Source organism: Argopecten irradians, chromosome 4 (assembly GCF_041381155.1).
Source record: "Argopecten irradians isolate NY chromosome 4, Ai_NY, whole genome shotgun sequence".
NCBI classification, from domain to species: domain Eukaryota; kingdom Metazoa; phylum Mollusca; class Bivalvia; order Pectinida; family Pectinidae; genus Argopecten; species Argopecten irradians.
The window spans coordinates 3987972-4009529 of record NC_091137.1 but is presented as its reverse complement, the minus strand read 5'-3'; the positions used below and the strand labels follow the sequence as shown (position 1 = coordinate 4009529).

The following is a 21558-nucleotide window of genomic DNA, read 5'->3' as shown; positions in this document are numbered from 1 at the left end:
AATAGGCACCAATTGTAGCTCTAAAGACGACAACGTTTTCTGTCTAAAAGTCTTTTGAGCTACAATATTGCAGCTAATAATTTTACAGTGATGTAAGATTGATATAATTTCCCGACAGGGATATTAGGGATTTGACGGATGTACAGTGATATAAGATTAATATAATTTTCCCCCGTTTTTTATGGTGACACAGGATATGGGATATCAGGGATTTGACGGATTTAAAGGGTAAAGACTATAAGGTTCTTTCATATGTAGATATGAAGGATAAGGATATTCTACCCGAGGGTCACAAAATGTATTTTACTACTATAATTTCCGCCATTTTGAAATAAAATCGAAAAAAAAACGTGACTGCAAGTCAATTCTCCGTACATGAAAATATCCGTGATATTTTCAACGCAAATCCCGTTGGTTGTATCTTTTAAAGTAAATCCAGTCTACTTTCTGAATTTTTTTTGTTAAAATTGCAAATAGAAAATAGTAATTTTGTCGACGCTGTGACGTCACAAGGCTTTATTACATGGAAAGCCATGCGTTATAGCTTCAGGCGACATGGGTGTATTGCTCTAGACCAGCCAGTATTATACGTGTAGGTATGAGAGAAACTCAAGATCGTTCCATGTAATCTATGTTATTTTGTATGACGTCTCGGGAACATTATCATGTGCCGTGATAACAGTAAAATGACGTTACAACAACAATGCCATGACGTCACAACGACGACGGCGACAATTTATTCAGGGCGCGTCATTCTTGCTTGCAATTGGGTAAGATACATTGTTATCAGAGACACAATGTGGTACACAGATTCGTTCATCTACTCTGGGGTAAAACAGGATATCGCAACCCTCGGGACCATAGTATTAAACAGTTGAGCCTCGTCTTTGACAACTTAAATAGAGTTATGAAATAAATGCTGTTTGCAAATTTTTGCGAGAATCCGCGATCCGGATTCACACAGTTTGCAAACAAAATCATGAAGTTAAACAAATACTGTAGTTACATCAATGCTTAACTAACAAGCATTAACATGTGGTAAAAAATGTTTAAATTTAGTCTTAATTTGCAATGTCGAGGCTACAAGATTCTTACAAAGCTATCTTACATGGGTAAACTCTATATAACATACCGTAGTAGGAGAGAATATATAACGAAAGAGAGGGTATTGTACGAATATAAAGAGAACCTTTTTTCCAATTGAGATTTGCTCCCTTCACCTCCATGGTAGGCTCTGACAGTGCCCTATTGGTGACTTGCAAATTGATATAGGAACGTCCATGAGCCTTGATTCTGGTATAGCTCTCCATATAAACCTTGATGCCTTCTACAAACTCCGTCAGAGAACATCTTTGATGTAGACCATTCAGTCGATACTCACTGGTTTCTTCCCTTGTAACTGAAGAACGAATTTAAACAGGTAAATGTATAAGTCTATAAATCGTAAAGGTTGTTGGAACAACGTTCATGGCATAAAGAAATGAACATTTAGTCTTTGATCGCATCTTAGAATTACATTCAAGTTATTTTCATATGTTATGATATGATGTTCAAATGAGCTTTGCATAATAAATTATACATATAATTGATAATCAAATCAAACGCTGTAAATGTTTATTGTTACAGTATTAGATATGCGCAAATTATTTGGCTTAAAGTAGTAAGCTAATGTGGACAAATGGGGTCAATGTATCTAAAATAGATTACATGAGTCATTATTGCCATCGGGATAATACATCCAGGTCAAGATTGCGTTTATGAGGCTAATGTATCTAAATGTTGCGTTTATTAGGAATGTGGCATTTCCGATAATGTAACTGGCATTATTTAGGACAATTATTATATCTAATATAAAAAGTAAGAACCAAATCGGTCAACACATATTGAAGCATGTAAGAAAAATAAGCTTCGGACAAAACGGTGGTATCAGATAAAATGCTTTGCCAACGATTACCATTTTATAATATTATCAAACTTTTGTTTTGTTGTGCGTCATTGTTCTGTTGTTTTCTTTGGTCTGTGTTGTTGGTCATTAATAACTAGTAATGCATCCTTAATACATTAGTTGTAGAACCATTAGGTCCTAAACATCATGACGGGAACTACCTTAATATATTAGATCAATGACCTTTTAGTCCTAAGCATCCTGACTGGATGAACCTTCATACATTAGATCAAGGACCGTTTAGTCCTAAACGTCCTGACGGGAAATATCTCAATACATTAGATCAAGGACAGTTTAGTCCACAACGTCCTGAAGGGCAATGTCTGAATAAATTTGATCAAGGACCGTTTAGTCCTAAACATCCTGGCGGGAATTACAATACATTTCCGTCAACAAAATTACAATCTTGTGCATGTTTCTTTGCCGAGTGTCTGTGTCCTTCGGGTGGTATAGTGGAGTGAGTATTTATATCACTATTATCGCATACAGGTAAATACCATTGTATGAAGGAAAGTGACATCAGACAATGATGTATAAATATAAAAACTTCCTAAATGATTTTACTTACTACTTCGTGTATCTAAATTTCCGAAATCAATGCATGAACACATATTATCGAATGTCTTACAGTAAACTACATTTTATAACATACCAATCACCTTTATACTACAATTCGATGGGGTCAGTTCAGTGAATCAGCACATTGGCCTCAACAGCGCTTCGTCTGTATTTCATTATTAACAAATATTCACCGGTTATAGAACAGTACAGCCGTCCTAACCTCTTTGTATATTATTAGAAAAATATGTCTTACCATCTTGGTACTTGTAGGCAACATAACCGTCGTAAAATTTCAGATCACGGAGTTTAGATCTTGGTAGCCCCAAAAATGCCTCCATTATTTCGTAAACCGGCGTGAAATCCTTCGTTTCATTCGGTGCCATCAATGACTTCCGAATGGCGAAAACGACAATATCTTCATCAGACAAACCTGGAAAATGATGGAATCATATACATTATCATATACATATACAACATTTTCCAGAAGATGCAATGGATCACCAGCCGGAACAACAGAATGAGAGAACATACAGCCAAGTGACGAAACAGCCGACACATATGGAAACACCCACTTCAAGGAAACGTAGAAGGATTTCATCTACTCCAAACAGGTCCGAATGACCACTAGCTCGTGCCTGACGGTTTTCTCCACGTATTGTTAATGAGCGCGCATGATTACCGAGATCTACCACTGAGGACGGTCCCGCGATACTATGACCCAATGGAAATCAGCGTCGTCCAGATGAGAGTCAACAAGGCGCGAAAGGTCAGAGCACGGCGACGAGAAACGGACGAAAACGTGATAGAGCTAACGTTGACGACTGATTTGATAGAGGTCACGCGCACGGTAACAATCGAAATGTAAGATAGGACAACCTGGAGAGTGTAACTGTAATATCTTGGAATGTGAGTAGATTTTTTACTTACAAACTATGTGAAGATAGTTTTCTGGACATTATATGCAAGTAAGATATTATATGTCTATATGAATGTTGGATTCCCGTAACAATGGAATCGCCGCAAGTGTTGTACTATCATTATACGCTGATAATGATAATACTAAAAAGCACGGTTATTGAGTCCATGTCAGTGAAAACTGTAAACATCATTTTTTACAATAATGATTTAAAAAGTTATTGTAATATTGTTGAAAATGTAACAGATAGCATTGTCGTTTTCAAAATATCGAGAGAACTTTCGGTTGATAACAAAGATACATATTTATTTATAAATTGTTTCCCCCCAGCAAATAGCAACTACTATGAAACGCATGATGTAGACCATTTCGTGAAGCTGGAAGAAAACATTTCTGCATACTCAGATAGTGACACTTGTAATATAACAGCCATTTGTGATTTTGATAGACGCACTGGTGAAGTTGATGATTTTATCATAACTGATCTGATTAGCAATATAACTTGTTATTTTCTTTCTAATATTGTTAACTACTTACCTGATAAAGATTTAAACAAACAAAAACGTATTATAAGACTGTCAATCAGTTTGGCAGGCACTTGATATCTTTATGTAAAACGACCAATTTACGTATTTTAAATGGTAGATATGCAGATGATGAGTTGAGAAATGTTACGTTTAAAAATGCCAGGGGCTCAAGCGTTATCGATTATGTATAAATTCATGAATCATGTTTTGATATCGTTAAAAATCTCGAAGTCGGTATATTTAACACATTCTCTGATCACTGTCCAGTTACTTTTTCGCTAGGTGTACATAAACGTTTAAAGATTATGATGCCGGTTTGTTCACGTTTTAAGAAAGTTTCAAGTAACAGTATCAACAATACAGGTAATGGAAAAGATTATATAGAGTCTACAAAAAGCTCTTTACATATTTAATAACCGTAATAATGACGAAAATCGTCGCAGTCTGTCAAACAAGAAAAAAAGGTTGAATATTGACTTAAGAAGGAATATAAAAGTAACATGCTGAATTATATGAGAAACATTATTGAAGTTAGGTTTAATCTTGGTTGAAACATGTAAAAAATAAACTGAAGTCATATTCGGAAGTAAGATTTGTAAAATAATGTGACTATTAAACTTGGCTGAGCTCTTAAGGCATTTAACTTCAATACTAACTTTTAAGAAAATCGGTTTGCATTTGTTACAACTATTGCACAGGGAGTGGCAGAAAATGATGTTTTTAGTACATCAAAGGGCCATAATTTGGCCGAGCCCCTAAGACATTTAACTTTGTTACCAAGTTTGAAGAAAATCGGTTAATATTTATTACAGTTATTGTACGGAAGTGGCAGAAAATTACTTTTTTATTAAATCAAAGGGCCATAACTGCTAATTAAGATCTACCAAAAGTGGCAATCGAACTTGGCCAACACATTAAGGCATTTAACCTTGTTACTAAGTTTGAAGAAATTCGGTTTACATTTGTTACACTTATTGCACGGAATTGGCAGAAAATGACGTTTTTAGTAATTCAAAGGGTCATAACTCCGCTAAATAAGGTCCATCGACAGTCGCGATCGAGCTTGGCCGAGCCCTTAAGGCATTTAACATTGTTACTAAGTTTGACGAAAATCGGTGTTACAGTTAATGCACGAAAACGAAGTGTCACAACATTGTACCAGTCTTTAAGAAAGGAGACCCAAATAATGTTAATAATTACAGGGGCATAACTCTTGTAAGTTGCTGAGGAAAATCATTTACGATAATTATCAATAATAGATTAATGGCTTTTGATAAAAAATATAATTAAAACAACTGATGCCAAATTTGGTTTTAGAAATAACCATTCAAAAATAGACGCTATGTTTTTCCTAGAATCTTTAATTAATAGGAGTTTAAAAACAAGAAACGATTATATTGTAGCTTTATAAATTATTCGAAAGCATTCGATTTTGTCAACCGGAAAAAGCTATGGTTTAAGCTTATAAGAGAGGGTATCGATGGAGAGTTATTAATATTGATTAGATCATTATATGAAAATGTAAAATGTTGCTTCATTACAAGCATAATAATTCATTATCTAACTATTTCAAATGTGAAAACGGATTATTTCAAGGAGAAATTTTGTCACCATTACTATTTTCATTATATGTTAATGATAGTGAGATGCAGTTTTTAATTGACAATTGTCTATCTATAGAAATTCAGAACTTAAATTTGATCCTGCTTATGTACGCAGACGATATGGGGATCTTCTCAGAAACACCAGAAGGCTTACAAGATATGTTGAATTCATTAGCAAGGTACACTAAAATGTGGGATTTAACAGTCAATACAGATAAAACAAAGGTTATTGTTTTTAGAAATGGTGGAACTTTGAGAAATAATGAAAATTGGACATACAATGGATGTCATCTAAATATTTTCAATGAATTTAATTACCGGGGAATGTTACTAAATTTTAATGAAAAGTTTAGAAAACTCAACAAAAAACAGCAGACCAAGGCAGAAAAGTAAAGCATTTCTCGCACTTATGAACGTATTTTGTAAAATTATTTTAATGTAGAAACTCAGTTATCAGTTTTTTTTCCTATTTCAATAGTGTTTAAAGGAACGGCTCATAAATGTGGAGTTTTCATAAAGTGCCTGACGTTGAAAAGATACATACTATGTTTTGTAAACGTTTACTTGGCGTACGTAGAAATACTTGAAATGCTATGGTTTTCTTAGAACTTGGTAGATATCCTTTGGTGCTCTTAAGAAAATTTAGAATATTTAAGTATTGGTTAAAACTGATGGAAACTCAAAATTTTATTTTGAAATCATGTTACCAAGAAATGTTAGACCACAATGATGTATGGGTGATAAATATGGAAAATGAATCGTATAGAATAGGTTTAGGTTACCTTTGGCATACAGATAATAAAGATAACAGTATTTTTTTTATAATTAAACAAAGGTTAATGGATATATATAAACATGATTGTCCTGAACAGATAAGAACATCTTCAAATGGATTGTTTTACTCGTGCCTTGACCACGATTTCGGTTTAACAAACTATTTAAGAAAATCAATCTTAAAAGATCTTCTCAAAGAAATTTCCAAAATAAGAATCCCTGCACACAGTCTCAAGATAGCAAATGGTCGCTACCAAAATATACCACAATTTTTAAGAATATTTACATGTGTAATTTAAATGATGATGAAGATGGATATCATTTTGTTTTGAAATGTACATGTTTCCGTCAAAAATTAATGAAAAACTATTATTTTAAAAAACCAAGTATGTATAAACTTTTTAATGTAAAAAATGTAAAAGAATTACAGCACTTAGCAAAATACCTTAAAGCTGAGAACGCAAAACGATCTTTATTAATTAATTAGTCACACTCTTCCGAATGTAGTACTGTCTACCTGTATCTTTGTACAATATGTATTATATGATCGATTTGAATGCCATGTATTAATGTATGTATAAATATCCAACTGATGAATCAGCAGACTCAATGTACATTCTGCATAAAACTTGAAAACTTAAAACTTGTAAACTTAAGCTGTAGCAGATAAAACCTTGCGTATTCTTTACGTAAAAGGGGAACTTCGCATTTTTGTGCAAAGAAACAATACTAACATGAATGCATGGTTAGTGTGTTACAATGCAAGGTTTATCTTGGTGAAAGACTTCAGGAAGCGGAGATCAAGAGGCTTTGCCGTATCGAGCACCAAAATAAAACTTGTATTATAAGATACGAACCGTGTATTCTGTTTATCCTGCAACCATTGTGACATTCAAATCGAAAGCAAATTGCCAGATATTTAATTGGTTTCGCACGAAGCGAGACGTTTCTTTGATTCGGAGAGAAAGATTCATTCACTATTCGCAAACATTTTCCATTAATTCTATTCAGTGTGTAATATTACTGAAACAATATGAAATTACTCAGAAAACAATAATTACCTATCAAAGAATTGACGGATAAAGCACAAGTTTATCCGGCAGTAGTTATCAGTCAGTATGTAGGGCAGTTGCAGGATACATATATTAACTATCCTACATATTGTAACACTTCTGTTGTAGTAATAACTTTTGGCAAAACTCGTGTGCTAAAGAAGTGGCTTTCGCACTCACCGTCCAGGTATGTCTCTAGTTTCTCAACAGTCTTATCAAACTGGTTCTGTGATCGCACCCTGAATTTAAATTCAGTTGCCTTCACATTGGAAAAGTCTGTTTTGGTTGGAGGAAAATTGTACGCCAATAGCCCTTGTAAGTTGTCGTCTTCTTGTGTTACCTTTTTAACAATACAAATGACATTGTCGTATTCCAGATATAACGTTTGAGTTACTTTAATGCTTCTAATCGATCCTCTAATCTATTGCTAAATGTGTTTATAATTATCCCATTGATTCTAAAGAACACTTCAATGTTTGCTGTTATGTTTCAGCTATTTTGATATTGAACGTGTTATAGCCAAATTATGTTTTGACTGTAAAATTATGTTAGCGTACATTTTACAGCTTTATATCATTGATCGTAATGAATTCGTCATTCAACATCATTGATCTGGAAGAATAGAAAGCATATGGTAAAAATGTGTAAATAAAACCAGCAGCACACATAAAACGTCAGTGCCTAACAATATTCGGTATAGATAAACCTATTGATGGTTATAAGACAGCAGGGCTGGTGTTTTACCACAACAAATGTTATATATCTCTCATGGAATAACATAAATTTTGACAACCACTGAATAACATGCGATTCATACTACCCATAGTATAAATATTTAATCGGAATAAATGGCTGAGTCACACATTGCTATGACAGCGCACATCAAATAGACTAACTGCACAAATACATTATGTAATTAATTACTCTTACTATTTCAATGCAATGCAGTCTTTAATATTTTGCATGTTAAATGGATCTAATAAACTCAATTTCATATTCGAACTTGAGGTACAGTAATTGCATATACAATTTTTATGCACTTAATTGATATTTTTACTCTATTTTATAGAAAAATTCAAAAACTCCTGTTTAAGCCCCTTAACTAATTTCTAATTATACATTGTCAATCTGACGAATGTAAAGGGTTATGTAGATAAAATGTAGACTAATGGTTTAATCACATACCGAATCATTGAAATATACTCCGGCTGGATCTATTTTTGGAATAGTTTTCGTCAGTCGTGTCCAAGTCGCCTTTTCCTCACCAAAAATACTGAGTTTACCTCCATTTCCAACCCCTATAAACTTGTCGCCGAAATCTGGGATGTTGTATCCTGGGTTTCGCTCGCCTGGAATTAACCGTAAAAGTATAGTAAAGTTTTTGAAGATGCCACACGAATAATTACATTGTGGAATTGAACCGTTATAGGTACCATATACTTACCCAGCAGCTCGAGCTCTAATGAACCGCTGTAGCCACAGGCTTTATCCCCTATCTTCATTTCACCGCCATCTTTGATATGAATGTACTCGGTCCTAAGAAGAATGCCTTCTGCGACATTGTACTTAAACGCCAGTATGCCGTTGTTTTCAATGACAATTCCTTTATAGTCGGTATTCGGAGTGTGATCTAACAGGATTTTTCTGTCTATTGCCACTTTGTCGTCCACTACGTTCTGAAACATTAAATTGATATAGAAGTGGTAAATGATGAAACTATATTCATGGTATACTGATCTAGAATAAACCGTGTGTATACAATGCATTGTCTAAATAATGCTGTTTCCGTCTTTCCTGGTAATAGATATTAGGTAAACTCAATTTTCTTCTGTCGATTGATATTCCGGATATCATTTAATAATCGTTCTTTAAGAGATTGAATTGAATGTATGCCAGTTTTTCACGATATTTTATTATATTTAATCCACGTTTATTTGTTTGTTTACAAGATGTGTATTTTTTCACTAAACCAATTCTATTACAGTTATCAAAACTTTTTTTATATAAAATTCCGATATATTAATCTGTAGCTGATAGTTTATATAAATAACGTTTTCTCTAGAAAGAAATTGCATAGGAACCAAATCATACCGCGTAAATCATTTATTTAGATATAATAACATATCCAGACTAACAAGGAGGTTCCCAATACGGGGACAAACAACGGATTTAGCACTTAAAAACAAAACATTGGATACTTATTTCACTTAAATCATAACCAGGGCCTTTTCCATATTTGCTAGACAGTATTAAAAGTCTGTGTTCGTTTTGAAGATTCGCTGTAGCTGTGATGTCACATTTTCACGGCCCTTTACGACTTCTTTATCATTAAGATATGCAAGGAAAAAGTGAAATCATGAAAACCTAGTGTATGACAGACCATTATGATAATGCTTACCACTGTTGACCAAGAATCGTACCCGGAGTAATGTGGTAATGTACAAGCGAAACAGACTTGTAGCATTGTAGCCACGATCAAGGCGGACAATTGGAGAAATGACGTCATCTCCACGTCCAGACTACGCTACTGGAACCTTCAACGAGTTGTCTGTCTGGAACAAATTAAATCACTTGACATTTTATATTAAATATAAATAATGTAGTGAGTATATAACCACTCCCACCCAAATGGCATGAGGCATCAAACTCACCGCAATAATAGTCCTAATATACCGAATAGCCATGCATTTCTATAAAAGTATGACACTATTCTCATGACATTTTCTGTCTATATGTTTCGAAATTTAAAATCCGGGAAAACAGATTTTGTGTGACTTGAAAATAGAGTGTGCAGGTAGCAACGGACCACTTCTTTGTTAGTATACCAAGCTGTTCATTTCCAGTTTATAATTCCAGAGACCGATATAAGTGAAAATTCGTGTAAATATAATTTTGTCAAATAATTATTTGATTCTGATATTAAAAAAAATATTTGTTTCACCTAAGATCATATCTAGTTGTTATGCTGCTACGGAAAATGCAAGCAGGAAAATGCACTAAGTTCAGAGTACAAATATTTGTTTACAAAATTCTTTCACTTACTGTTCATCATGGTGTTTATGATCAATTTTGTAAATCTAGGGCAAATATTGTTTTTTGTTTTGTTTTTTTGTTTGTTTTTTAGAAAATTATCCTGGCTACATTTCATTCTATTAAATACTATTTTCCCGGATTTCAATTTTCTTTGAAAAAGAATCTGTTACAAGTTTATATCTATAGATTGTTTTTAAAATGGTTTAAAACTGTGGACAAAATCGATAACATGCCAAATATTTCGAGCAGACCCAATATCTTCAATTTTATCCTGACATAAATTTGATTTCTTATGCTTGAAAATCAATTTGTAGTTAAAATAATTAGTAAATATCATTAAAAATGGGTCATAATCGTAGTCACTTGTGCGTTTTGGTTTGCATGAATATCGAATGCATGCATTCATTTATTCGGAAGTTTGCTGACACTGAAGAATAATTATTTGCAAGTTGCACTGGACTGGAACATTTCATTTTCTATCCTATTTTTACGAATAAGATATGATTTGTACATCTTGCACAATATATCGCTATGCATGTATTTAGCGGAGCATATGACCAACTGTAAATTTTACGTACATGACCCGGCTTAGGAGTTCTGTAACGGATAAACTTGCACTTATATGTTTTAAAATCTATGTTTTCGTCTGTCTTTGAGCAGAATAAATCCAAACCTTTCTTTCCAATATTCTGTTATTTGGCTACTTCTTTTAATATGCACTCATGTAATCCTAATCCAAGACCCGATGCAAAAATATTCAGTATACAAATAATGATTTTAAGTATTTTCCATATAAATGTTTATTCATTAAGGAACAATACTGATCTTCATAATGCTGAATATGGCGAATTCTACATTGTGTTTGCGAATCTCATTTGAACCCAGACATCAATGATATTTTGACTGAGCATTTTCCAGTTTTATTTAGAAAGGACAGACAGAATAGACAAGGGGGAGGTGTTTTGATATTTGTCAAAAACACTATCATTGCAAAACAGAGAAATGATCTAGAACATTAGAATATATAATTGTTGACTCCCTCAGTGTTGATCATACTCCGTGACTGGGTATTAGATAATTGTTGACTCACTCAGTGTTGTTCAAACTCCGTGACTGGGTAGTACATAATTGTTGACTCTCTCAGTGTTGTTCATACTCCGTGACTTGGTAGTATATAATTGTTGACTCCCTCAGTGTTGTTCATACTCCGTGACTGGGTAGTATATAACCGTTGACTCTCTCAGTGTTGATCATAATCCGTGACTGGGTAGTATATACTTGTTGACTCTCTCAGTGTTGTTCAAACTCCTTGACTGGGTAGTATATAATTGCTGACTCTCTCAGTGTTGTTCAAACTCTGTGACTGGGTAATATATAATTGTTGACTCCCTCAGTGTTGCTCAGCTCATGCGCCGTGACTGGGTATTAGATAATTGTTGACTCCCTCAGTGTTGATCATACTCCGTGACTGGGTAGTAGATAATTGTTGACTCCCTCAGTGTTGATCATACTCCGTGACTGGGTAGTAGATAATTGTTGACTCCCTCAGTGTTGCTCGTACTCCATGACTAGGTAGTATATAATTGTTGACTCCCTCAATGTTGCTCAAACTCCGTGACTGGGTAGTATATAATTGTTGACTCCCTCAGTGTTGCTCATACTCCGTGACCGGGTAGTATATAATTGTTGACTCCCCCAGTGTTGCTCATACTCCGTGACTGGGTAATATATAATTGTTGACTCTCTCATTGTTGCGCATACTCCGTGACTGGGTAGTAGATAATTGTTGACTCCCCCAGTGTTGTTCATACTCCGTGACTGGGTAATATATAATTGTTGACTCCCCCAGTGTTGCTCATACTCCGTGACTGGGTAGTAGGTAATTGCTGACTCCCTCAATGTTGATCATACTCCGTGACTGAGTAGAAGATAATTGTTGACTCCCTCAGTGTTGCTCAAACTCCGTGACTGGGTAGTATATAATTGTTGACTCCCCCAGTGTTGCTCATACTCCGTGGCTGGGTAGTATATTATTGTTGACTCCCTCAGTGTTGTTCATACTCCGTGACTGGGTAGTATATAATTGTTGACTCCCCCAGTGTTGCTCATACTCCGTGACTGGGTAGTATATAATTGTTTACTCCCCCAGTGTTGCTCATACTCCGTGGCTGGGTAGTATATAATTGTTGACTCCCTCAGTGTTGCTCATACTCCGTGACTTGGTAATACATACTCCGACTGGGAAAATACGCAGTGATATAACACTATGGACATTTTAATGCTGCCCAGTTACAATGAAAGTGCGGAGTGAGAGAGTGACATTGAGGGATTTAGTTATAATCCAAAATCCTGTTAAACTAAAATCCGAACCTTTTGACTCAGTGTATATTGATCAATTAATACCGTTATTAATCAAAGTTTAATACAGTAGGAAGATATACATGCTATTCATTGCTATCGACAATTTCTTTTTTTATATATGTAAATAACTATTTTTAAGTGTTTTCAGTAATATGTACATTTTGTGTTAATTCTAAAAATGATTAAATGTTATTTTATAGATCAGCCCAGTGCAAATATACTTTTAAAGATATGCTATAAAATATGTTACTATATACAATAGAGACATTTAATCATGTGGAGAGGACATCTATATCCTTTGCCTGCTGCCCCATTCAAAAAGGAATCGTTGGATGTAATAAAATATTTTGAAATGAAAACAAATTAATAGGTATAATGTAAAGAATTATTTTTACTTTTTGTATTACCAAAAATAACTAAAAAAAAATATGTTTAAAAGTTGTACACAGGGGGTCCCCTTGCCACATACTCAAAAAATTGATAGAAAACATCCTGTTTAACCTGTTATGTCTTTTCCAAAAATACAAAATAGATAAAAAGCACATATAGAGTAGCTATGTACCTAGATCTTTAACACTGCGAAATTTGAAAAAGAAAATAATGGGAGCGTTGACGGATTTTGCAATCCCACCTTGATAATTGCACTTTGGACGATTACTTTCCGTATATTTATACTAAACTCAAGCTTGCTAGCAAATTATTTTTTTCAATGTGAGGTCTTGTTAAAAATGCGTGAAATGTATTTGTACTTTGAAGTTATAAGTTGTTTTTATGTCTGTATGCATTTATGTTTTGCTTTCTTTTCGACAAACTGATCTTTGTGACACACGCAATATCAGATTTTGGACAAAACTGTTGTGAATAAAGGTGCCTCTTATGCAAAAAAAAATGTCATGGTTTTTTTTATAATAATGTCTTTCCCGAATTATTTCAAATTACTTTAATTTGCAGGTTAATTATCGAACAACAATTATTTTGCCTATGTAATTTGTGTAACTGCATGCGTATAGTTTACATTGATAAACTTATTTTCGTTTGAAATCGATGTGTTCTATTTAGCGCCTACCGTCAAAGAAAAGTTTTCTTTTTACAAGACTAGCTCCCTAGTTATACAAAGTTCACGAGTGTGAAGTTATGCTTCGATTGATTGATTGATATAATTTACTTGTCCCGTGTTATAACATGTTATGGCTACTTAAATGAAATGAAAACCTGTACAATGATAGGATAACTGTGTGTATTACAACATTATAATGTATACATACGACCTAGTGGTCCATTGACTCACATTAACGAGGCCATTAAAATAGTTCTACATCATTTAATCATGTAAAGTGAACAGTGCAAGTTAAGATTAAAAACAATTTACCATCATAAATAAATTCATGCATAGCTTTGAGGTTTTCACGTGGGAATACGTGATGAAATTTCATGCATCATGTAAAGATATTTCGATCTATTGTGATCACTGAAACATTGCCAATTGTGCGTTGAACTTAAACTTGCACATACTCCATCTTTTTGACTGCGGGTGGCTGGGCCAGGTGATCGGAAAGGATTACCTAAGTTTGTTATAACCCGGTATCAAAGTCAGTCTTACCCGAGACTAGTCTCACGTCAGCCCGACTAACTAGCAAAGTTACCCGGTATCTAAGTCAGTCTTACCCGAGACTAGTCTCACGTCAGCCCGACTAACTAGCAAAGTTACCCGGTATCTAAGTCAGTCTTATCCGAGACTAGTCTCACGTCAGCCCGACTAACTAGCAAAGTTAAATTATGTTCTAAGACGGGATCAACATAATAAATATCTTAACTCATGCAATGGTTTATAATCTTGTATCTAAGTTTCGTCATAAATGCTTTCTTCCCGAACTAATAGCTATGGTGAAAACACACAACATATCGTTTTTCGATTTATTTTCTAAAGTTTGTTATAGTAATACTATCTCTATACTAAGTGGTTACGTTTGCGTTCCGATTGATAATCAGCAGATGTATTTACAGAATAGGTATTGTTTTTGCATTTAACACTTTATACATATAAATGTATTTATCAACGGGCACGGCCATATCTTGGTACCCTCATTTAATATTAACTTCATTTCGTTAATACATCACGCAATGCAATTGTATACCATTTGAATTGACTCTGAACACATGTGTCCGAAACCAAGTATTATAAGAACCTATTTTTTATAGAAATTAAAAAAAAACCTTTTGGTGATACATAAGAATAAGATGATTTATCGTAGTCAAATAAAATCAAGCCCTTTACTCGTCAATCAAAAGAAGAAGTGTTCAGAAATTTATACGATTGTTTTATACCGTTTAAGTTAAAGGATTTAAACATTTGTAGTAAATCATCCAATGTTGTCATTTTTTTTAAATAAATATTCCATATTTGAATTTTTTTTTTCAGAATATAATGGTAAAGTATATAATTACAATGTAGTGAGGCTGTTTTTGATAAAAATTAATGTTAATGAACCCGACCTTCTTTTATGATAAGACCAAGTCATTGTACCAAGTTTATATTGCTCCATTCGTGTCTACTAATGTGCATGTGCCGGTATAAGCCGACATGTCTATGTCTGGTATTCTATTGCATCGTGAACAGTATAAAGTTGGTGGTCTAAAGATTGCTTTACACATAACTTTATATTGTCACGAAGGCTGAACGCATTAAAATTACAAACTGGGATCACATCAAAGATAGGTTTACCGTGAATACCAAGTCATGCTGATTCATACTGTACATATATCATGCAATCACCCGTCTCTACTGTAGTGTGTGAGAAACAATACAATATATGTAATTATCGGTACATTTCTGTCTTTTCTCGGCAATATCCGATGTTATACATAAACGTTTGTATTGGCAATCTTTAATGATAGCTCATACAAATCGATAAGAGAGTGAGATCGGGCTATACATAAAACATCGTTAATATTACGATTATAAATAATCTTGGATTGATGAAATACATTTTCAAGTCATTTAAGAAATACAATAATATGCGTTTACAAAATCCCGATCAAGTGCTGCTTTTAAGATTGAATAGTCATATATCGATGTAAGTAATCGTATCGATTTCAAATTAATGATTTTCTTTAATAACGTTTAATACAATGGTAATTCTTATACAATTTCGGTTTCTAGTCTAAGATGCAGACTACCATGTTAGAAAGGGGCCATAGTGGAAGAATGGCGGAAAGTAACGTCTAATTTAAAAAGTCACCAGCGTTTTTTCTTATTTGACGTTTGTAAAAATTGAAAACTGATATATGATTGGAATATTTTGGGTTGCTTTATTAAAATCTAAATGGTCAGCTAAATAAATTGAATATTATATAAATAAAACTGAATTGTAGAGTGTACTGCGTAAGATTTGTGCCATGTTCACTTTCCGTTCTATCATTGGGTAAGGTCAATGTTTTTTGTTTATTTTTGGTAAAATGAAAAAAATACCATTGAAGTTTTGGAAAGGTATTGATTAGTGTTTTTATAATATTTTGTTTAGCAATACATATACGAAAAAAGATAACATTGATTTTGAGATAGACAGTAAAGTAGTACTGATGGATACTGATGAACCGTCTCAAAAACATTTGTAATGAACGGTCTTATTAGGGTTACCGCTAAGTAAAGTTTTAACATCATAGTCATGAGATAGGTTTCTAAAACATACCATACCAAACATTGTTTGTTGGTAATTTGGACAATGGAGAAGGAAATGTGCAGAAGATTCGTCAGATTGGTTACACGTACAGCGAGGAGTACTACAAGATTACAAAGATGTAGATGAGAGTTTAGAGAACTGCAATGTATTCTAAGACAGGGGTGGTGAATCTGGCCGTGCCTTGTTTTACAATAATAATAGTAGAGAGGGACAGTTGGAATATCAGTATTGAGGAAGTTTTTGAGACAGGTAACAGATGGAGTAAATGATATAATGTCGGGAAGCGAGTTCCATAGGTTCACAGATAAAGGCAGAAAGGAGTCTTTGTAAAGGTAGTGCGGTAGGGAGGTTGACAGAAAAATCGGCTCCCCTTGTGGTGTATGAGGGAATATTATCATGACGAGCTGGGAGCTAACGTTGTTTGTAACAATAATAGATCTACAGAGCTAATGTTGTTTGTAACAATAATAGATCTACAGAGCTAATGTTGTTTGTAACAATAATAGATCTACAGAGCTAATGTTGTTTGTAACAATAATAGATCTACAGAGCTAATGTTGTTTGTAACAATAATAGATCTACAGAGCTAATGTTGTTTGTAACAATAATAGATCTACAGAGCTAACGTTGTTTGTAACAATAATAGATCTACAGAGCTAATGTTGTTTGTAACAATAATAGATCTACAGAGCTAATGTTGTTTGTAACAATAATAGATCTACAGAGCTAATGTTGTTTGTAACAATAATAGATCTACAGAGCTAATGTTGTTTGTAACAATAATAGATCTACAGAGCTAATGTTGTTTGTAACAATAATAGATCTACAGAGCTAAAGTTGTTTGTAACAATAATAGATCTACAGAGCTAATGTTGTTTGTAACAATAATAGATCTACAGAGCTAAGTTGTTTGTAACAATAATAGATCTACAGAGCTAACGTTGTTTGTAACAATAATAGATCTACAGAGCTAATGTTGTTTGTAACAATAATAGATCTACAGAGCTAAGTTGTTTGTAACAATAATAGATCTACAGAGCTAATGTTGTTTGTAACAATAATAGATCTACAGAGCTAATGTTGTTTGTAACAATAATAGATCTACAGAGCTAATGTTGTTTGTAACAATAATAGTAACAATAATAGATCTACAGAGCTAAAGTTGTTTGTAACAATAATAGATCTACAGAGCTAATGTTGTTTGTAACAATAATAGATCTACAGAGCTAATGTTGTTTGTAACAATAATAGATCTACAGAGCTAATGTTGTTTGTAACAATAATAGATCTACAGAGCTAATGTTGTTTGTAACAATAATAGATCTACAGAGCTAATGTTGTTTGTAACAATAATAGATCTACAGAGCTAATGTTGTTTGTAACAATAATAGATCTACAGAGCTAATGTTGTTTGTAACAATAATAGATCTACAGAGCTAATGTTGTTTGTAACAATAATAGATCTACAGAGCTAACGTTGTTTGTAACAATAATAGATCTACAGAGCTAATGTTGTTTGTAACAATAATAGATCTACAGAGCTAATGTTGTTTGTAACAATAATAGATCTACAGAGCTAATGTTGTTTGTAACAATAATAGATCTACAGAGCTAACGTTGTTTGTAACAATAATAGATCTACAGAGCTAATGTTGTTTGTAACAATAATAGATCTACAGAGCTAACGTTGTTTGTAACAATAATAGATCTACAGAGCTAATTGTTTGTAACAATAATAGATCTACAGAGCTAATGTTGTTTGTAACAATAATAGATCTACAGAGCTAATGTTGTTTGTAACAATAATAGATCTACAGAGCTAACGTTGTTTGTAACAATAATAGATCTACAGAGCTAATGTTGTTTGTTACAATACAATAATAGATCTACAGAGCTAATGTTGTTTGTAACAATAATAGATCTACAGAGCTAACGTTGTTTGTAACAATAATAGATCTACAGAGCTAATGTTGTTTGTAACAATAATAGATCTACAGAGCTAATGTTGTTTGTAACAATAATAGATCTACAGAGCTAAAGTTGTTTGTAACAATAATAGATCTACAGAGCTAACGTTGTTTGTAACAATAATAGATCTACAGAGCTAATGTTGTTTGTAACAATAATAGATCTACAGAGCTAAAGTTGTTTGTAACAATAATAGATCTACAGAGCTAATGTTGTTTGTAACAATAATAGATCTACAGAGCTAATGTTGTTTGTAACAATAATAGATCTACAGAGCATGTTGTTTGTAACAATAATAGATCTAACGTTGTTTGTAACAATAATAGATCTACAGAGCTAATGTTGTTTGTAACAATAATAGATCTACAGAGCTAACGTTGTTTGTAACAATAATAGATCTACAGAGCTAACGTTGTTTGTAACAATAATAGATCTACAGAGCTAACGTTGTTTGTAACAATAATAGATCTACAGAGCTAATGTTGTTTGTAACAATAATAGATCTACAGAGCTAATGTTGTTTGTAACAATAATAGATCTACAGAGCTAATGTTGTTTGTAACAATAATAGATCTACAGAGCTAATGTTGTTTGTAACAATAATAGATCTACAGAGCTATTGTTGTTTGTAACAATAATAGATCTACAGAGCTAACGTTGTTTGTAACAATAATAGATCTACAGAGCTAATGTTGTTTGTAACAATAATAGATCTACAGAGCTAATGTTGTTTGTAACAATAATAGATCTACAGAGCTAATGTTGTTTGTAACAATAATAGATCTACAGAGCTAACGTTGTTTGTAACAATAATAGATCTACAGAGCTAAAGTTGTTTGTAACAATAATAGATCTACAGAGCTAATGTTGTTTGTAACAATAATAGATCTACAGAGCTAATGTTGTTTGTAACAATAATAGATCTACAGATCTACAGAGCTGATGTTGTTTGTAACAATAATAGATCTACAGAGCTAATGTTGTTTGTAACAATAATAGATCTACAGAGCTAATGTTGTTTGTAACAATAATAGATCTACAGAGCTAATGTTGTTTGTAACAATAATAGATCTACCGAGCTAATGTTGTTTGTAACAATAATAGATCTACAGAGCTAACGTTGTTTGTAACAATAATAGATCTACAGAGCTAATGTTGTTTGTAACAATAATAGATCTACAGAGCTAATGTTGTTTGTAACAATAATAGATCTACAGAGCTAATGTTGTTTGTAACAATAATAGATCTACAGAGCTAATGTTGTTTGTAACAATAATAGATCTACAGAGCTAATGTTGTTTGTAACAATAATAGATCTACAGAGCTAAAGTTGTTTGTAACAATAATAGATCATAATAGATCTACAGAGCTAATGTTGTTTGTAACAATAATAGATCTACAGAGCTAACGTTGTTTGTAACAATAATAGATCTACAGAGCTAATGTTGTTTGTAACAATAATAGATCTACAGAGCTAATGTTGTTTGTAACAATAATAGATCTACAGAGCTAATGTTGTTTGTAACAATAATAGATCTACAGAGCTAATGTTGTTTGTAACAATAATAGATCTACAGAGCTAATGTTGTTTGTAACAATAATAGATCTACAGAGCTAATGTTGTTTGTAACAATAATAGATCTACAGAGCTAAAGTTGTTTGTAACAATAATAGATCTACAGAGCTAATGTTGTTTGTAACAATAATAGATCTACAGAGCTAATGTTGTTTGTAACAATAATAGATCTACAGAGCTAATGTTGTTTGTAACAATAATAGATCTACAGAGCTAATGTTGTTTGTAACAATAATAGATCTACAGAGCTAATGTTGTTTGTAACAATAATAGATCTACAGAGCTAATGTTGTTTGTAACAATAATAGATCTACAGAGCTAATGTTGTTTGTAACAATAATAGATCTACAGAGCTAATGTTGTTTGTAACAATAATAGATCTACAGAGCTAATGTTGTTTGTAACAATAATAGATCTACAGAGCTAATGTTGTTTGTAACAATAATAGATCTACAGAGCTAATGTTGTTTGTAACAATAATAGATCTACAGAGCTAATGTTGTTTGTAACAATAATAGATCTACAGAGCTAATGTTGTTTGTAACAATAATAGATCTACAGAGCTAAGTTGTTTGTAACAATAATAGATCTACAGAGCTAATGTTGTTTGTAACAATAATAGATCTACAGAGCTAATGTTGTTTGTAACAATAATAGATCTACAGAGCTAATGTTGTTTGTAACAATAATAGATCTACAGAGCTAATGTTGTTTGTACAATAATAGATCTACAGAGCTAATGTTGTTGGTAACAATAATAGATCTACAGAGCTAATGTTGTTTGTAACAATAATAGATCTACAGAGCTAATGTTGTTTGTAACAATAATAGATCTACAGAGCTAATGTTGTTTGTAACAATAATAGATCTACAGAGCTAATGTTGTTTGTAACAATAATAGATCTACAGAGCTAATGTTGTTTGTAACAATAATAGATCTACAGAGCTAATGTTGTTTGTAACAATAATAGATCTACAGAGCTAATGTTGTTTGTAACAATAATAGATCTACAGAGCTAATGTTGTTTGTAACAATAATAGATCTACAGAGCTAATGTTGTTTGTAACAATAATAGATCTACAGAGCTAACGTTGTTTGTAACAATAATAGATCTACAGAGCTAACGTTGTTTGTAACAATAATAGATCTACAGAGCTAACGTTGTTTGTTACAATAATAGATCTACAGAGCTAACGTTGTTTGTAACAATAATAGATCTACAGAGCTAACGTTGTTTGTAACAATAATAGATCTACAGAGCTAACGTTGTTTGTCACAATAATAGATCTACAGAGCTAATGTTGTTTGTAACAATAATAGATCTACAGAGCTAACGTTGTTTGTAACAATAATAGATCTACAGAGCTAATGTTGTTTGTAACAATAATAGATCTACAGAGCTAATGTTGTTTGTAACAATAATAGATCTACAGAGCTAATGTTGTTTGTAACAATAATAGATCTACAGAGCTAACGTTGTTTGTAACAATAATAGATCTACAGAGCTAACGTTGTTTGTTACAATAATAGATCTACAGAGCTAATGTTGTTTGTAACAAT

General features: G+C 32.9%; 1 protein-coding gene across 1 annotated transcript in view; it reads right to left on the bottom strand.

Moving 5' to 3' along the window:
- LOC138322049 (cell surface hyaluronidase CEMIP2-like) overlaps positions 1-21558 on the bottom strand; it is a 57855-nt gene that overhangs the window by 3033 nt on the left and 33264 nt on the right. Inside the window, exons 2-7 of the mRNA XM_069266104.1 lie at positions 9778-9931; positions 8824-9055; positions 8565-8728; positions 7560-7719; positions 2760-2936; positions 1190-1399 (exon numbers count right to left, since the gene is read on the bottom strand). Of these exons, the coding sequence (XP_069122205.1) occupies positions 1190-1399; positions 2760-2936; positions 7560-7719; positions 8565-8728; positions 8824-9055; positions 9778-9885 (1051 nt within the window). The 5' untranslated portion in view covers positions 9886-9931. The remainder of the gene's footprint in view (positions 1-1189; positions 1400-2759; positions 2937-7559; positions 7720-8564; positions 8729-8823; positions 9056-9777; positions 9932-21558) is intronic.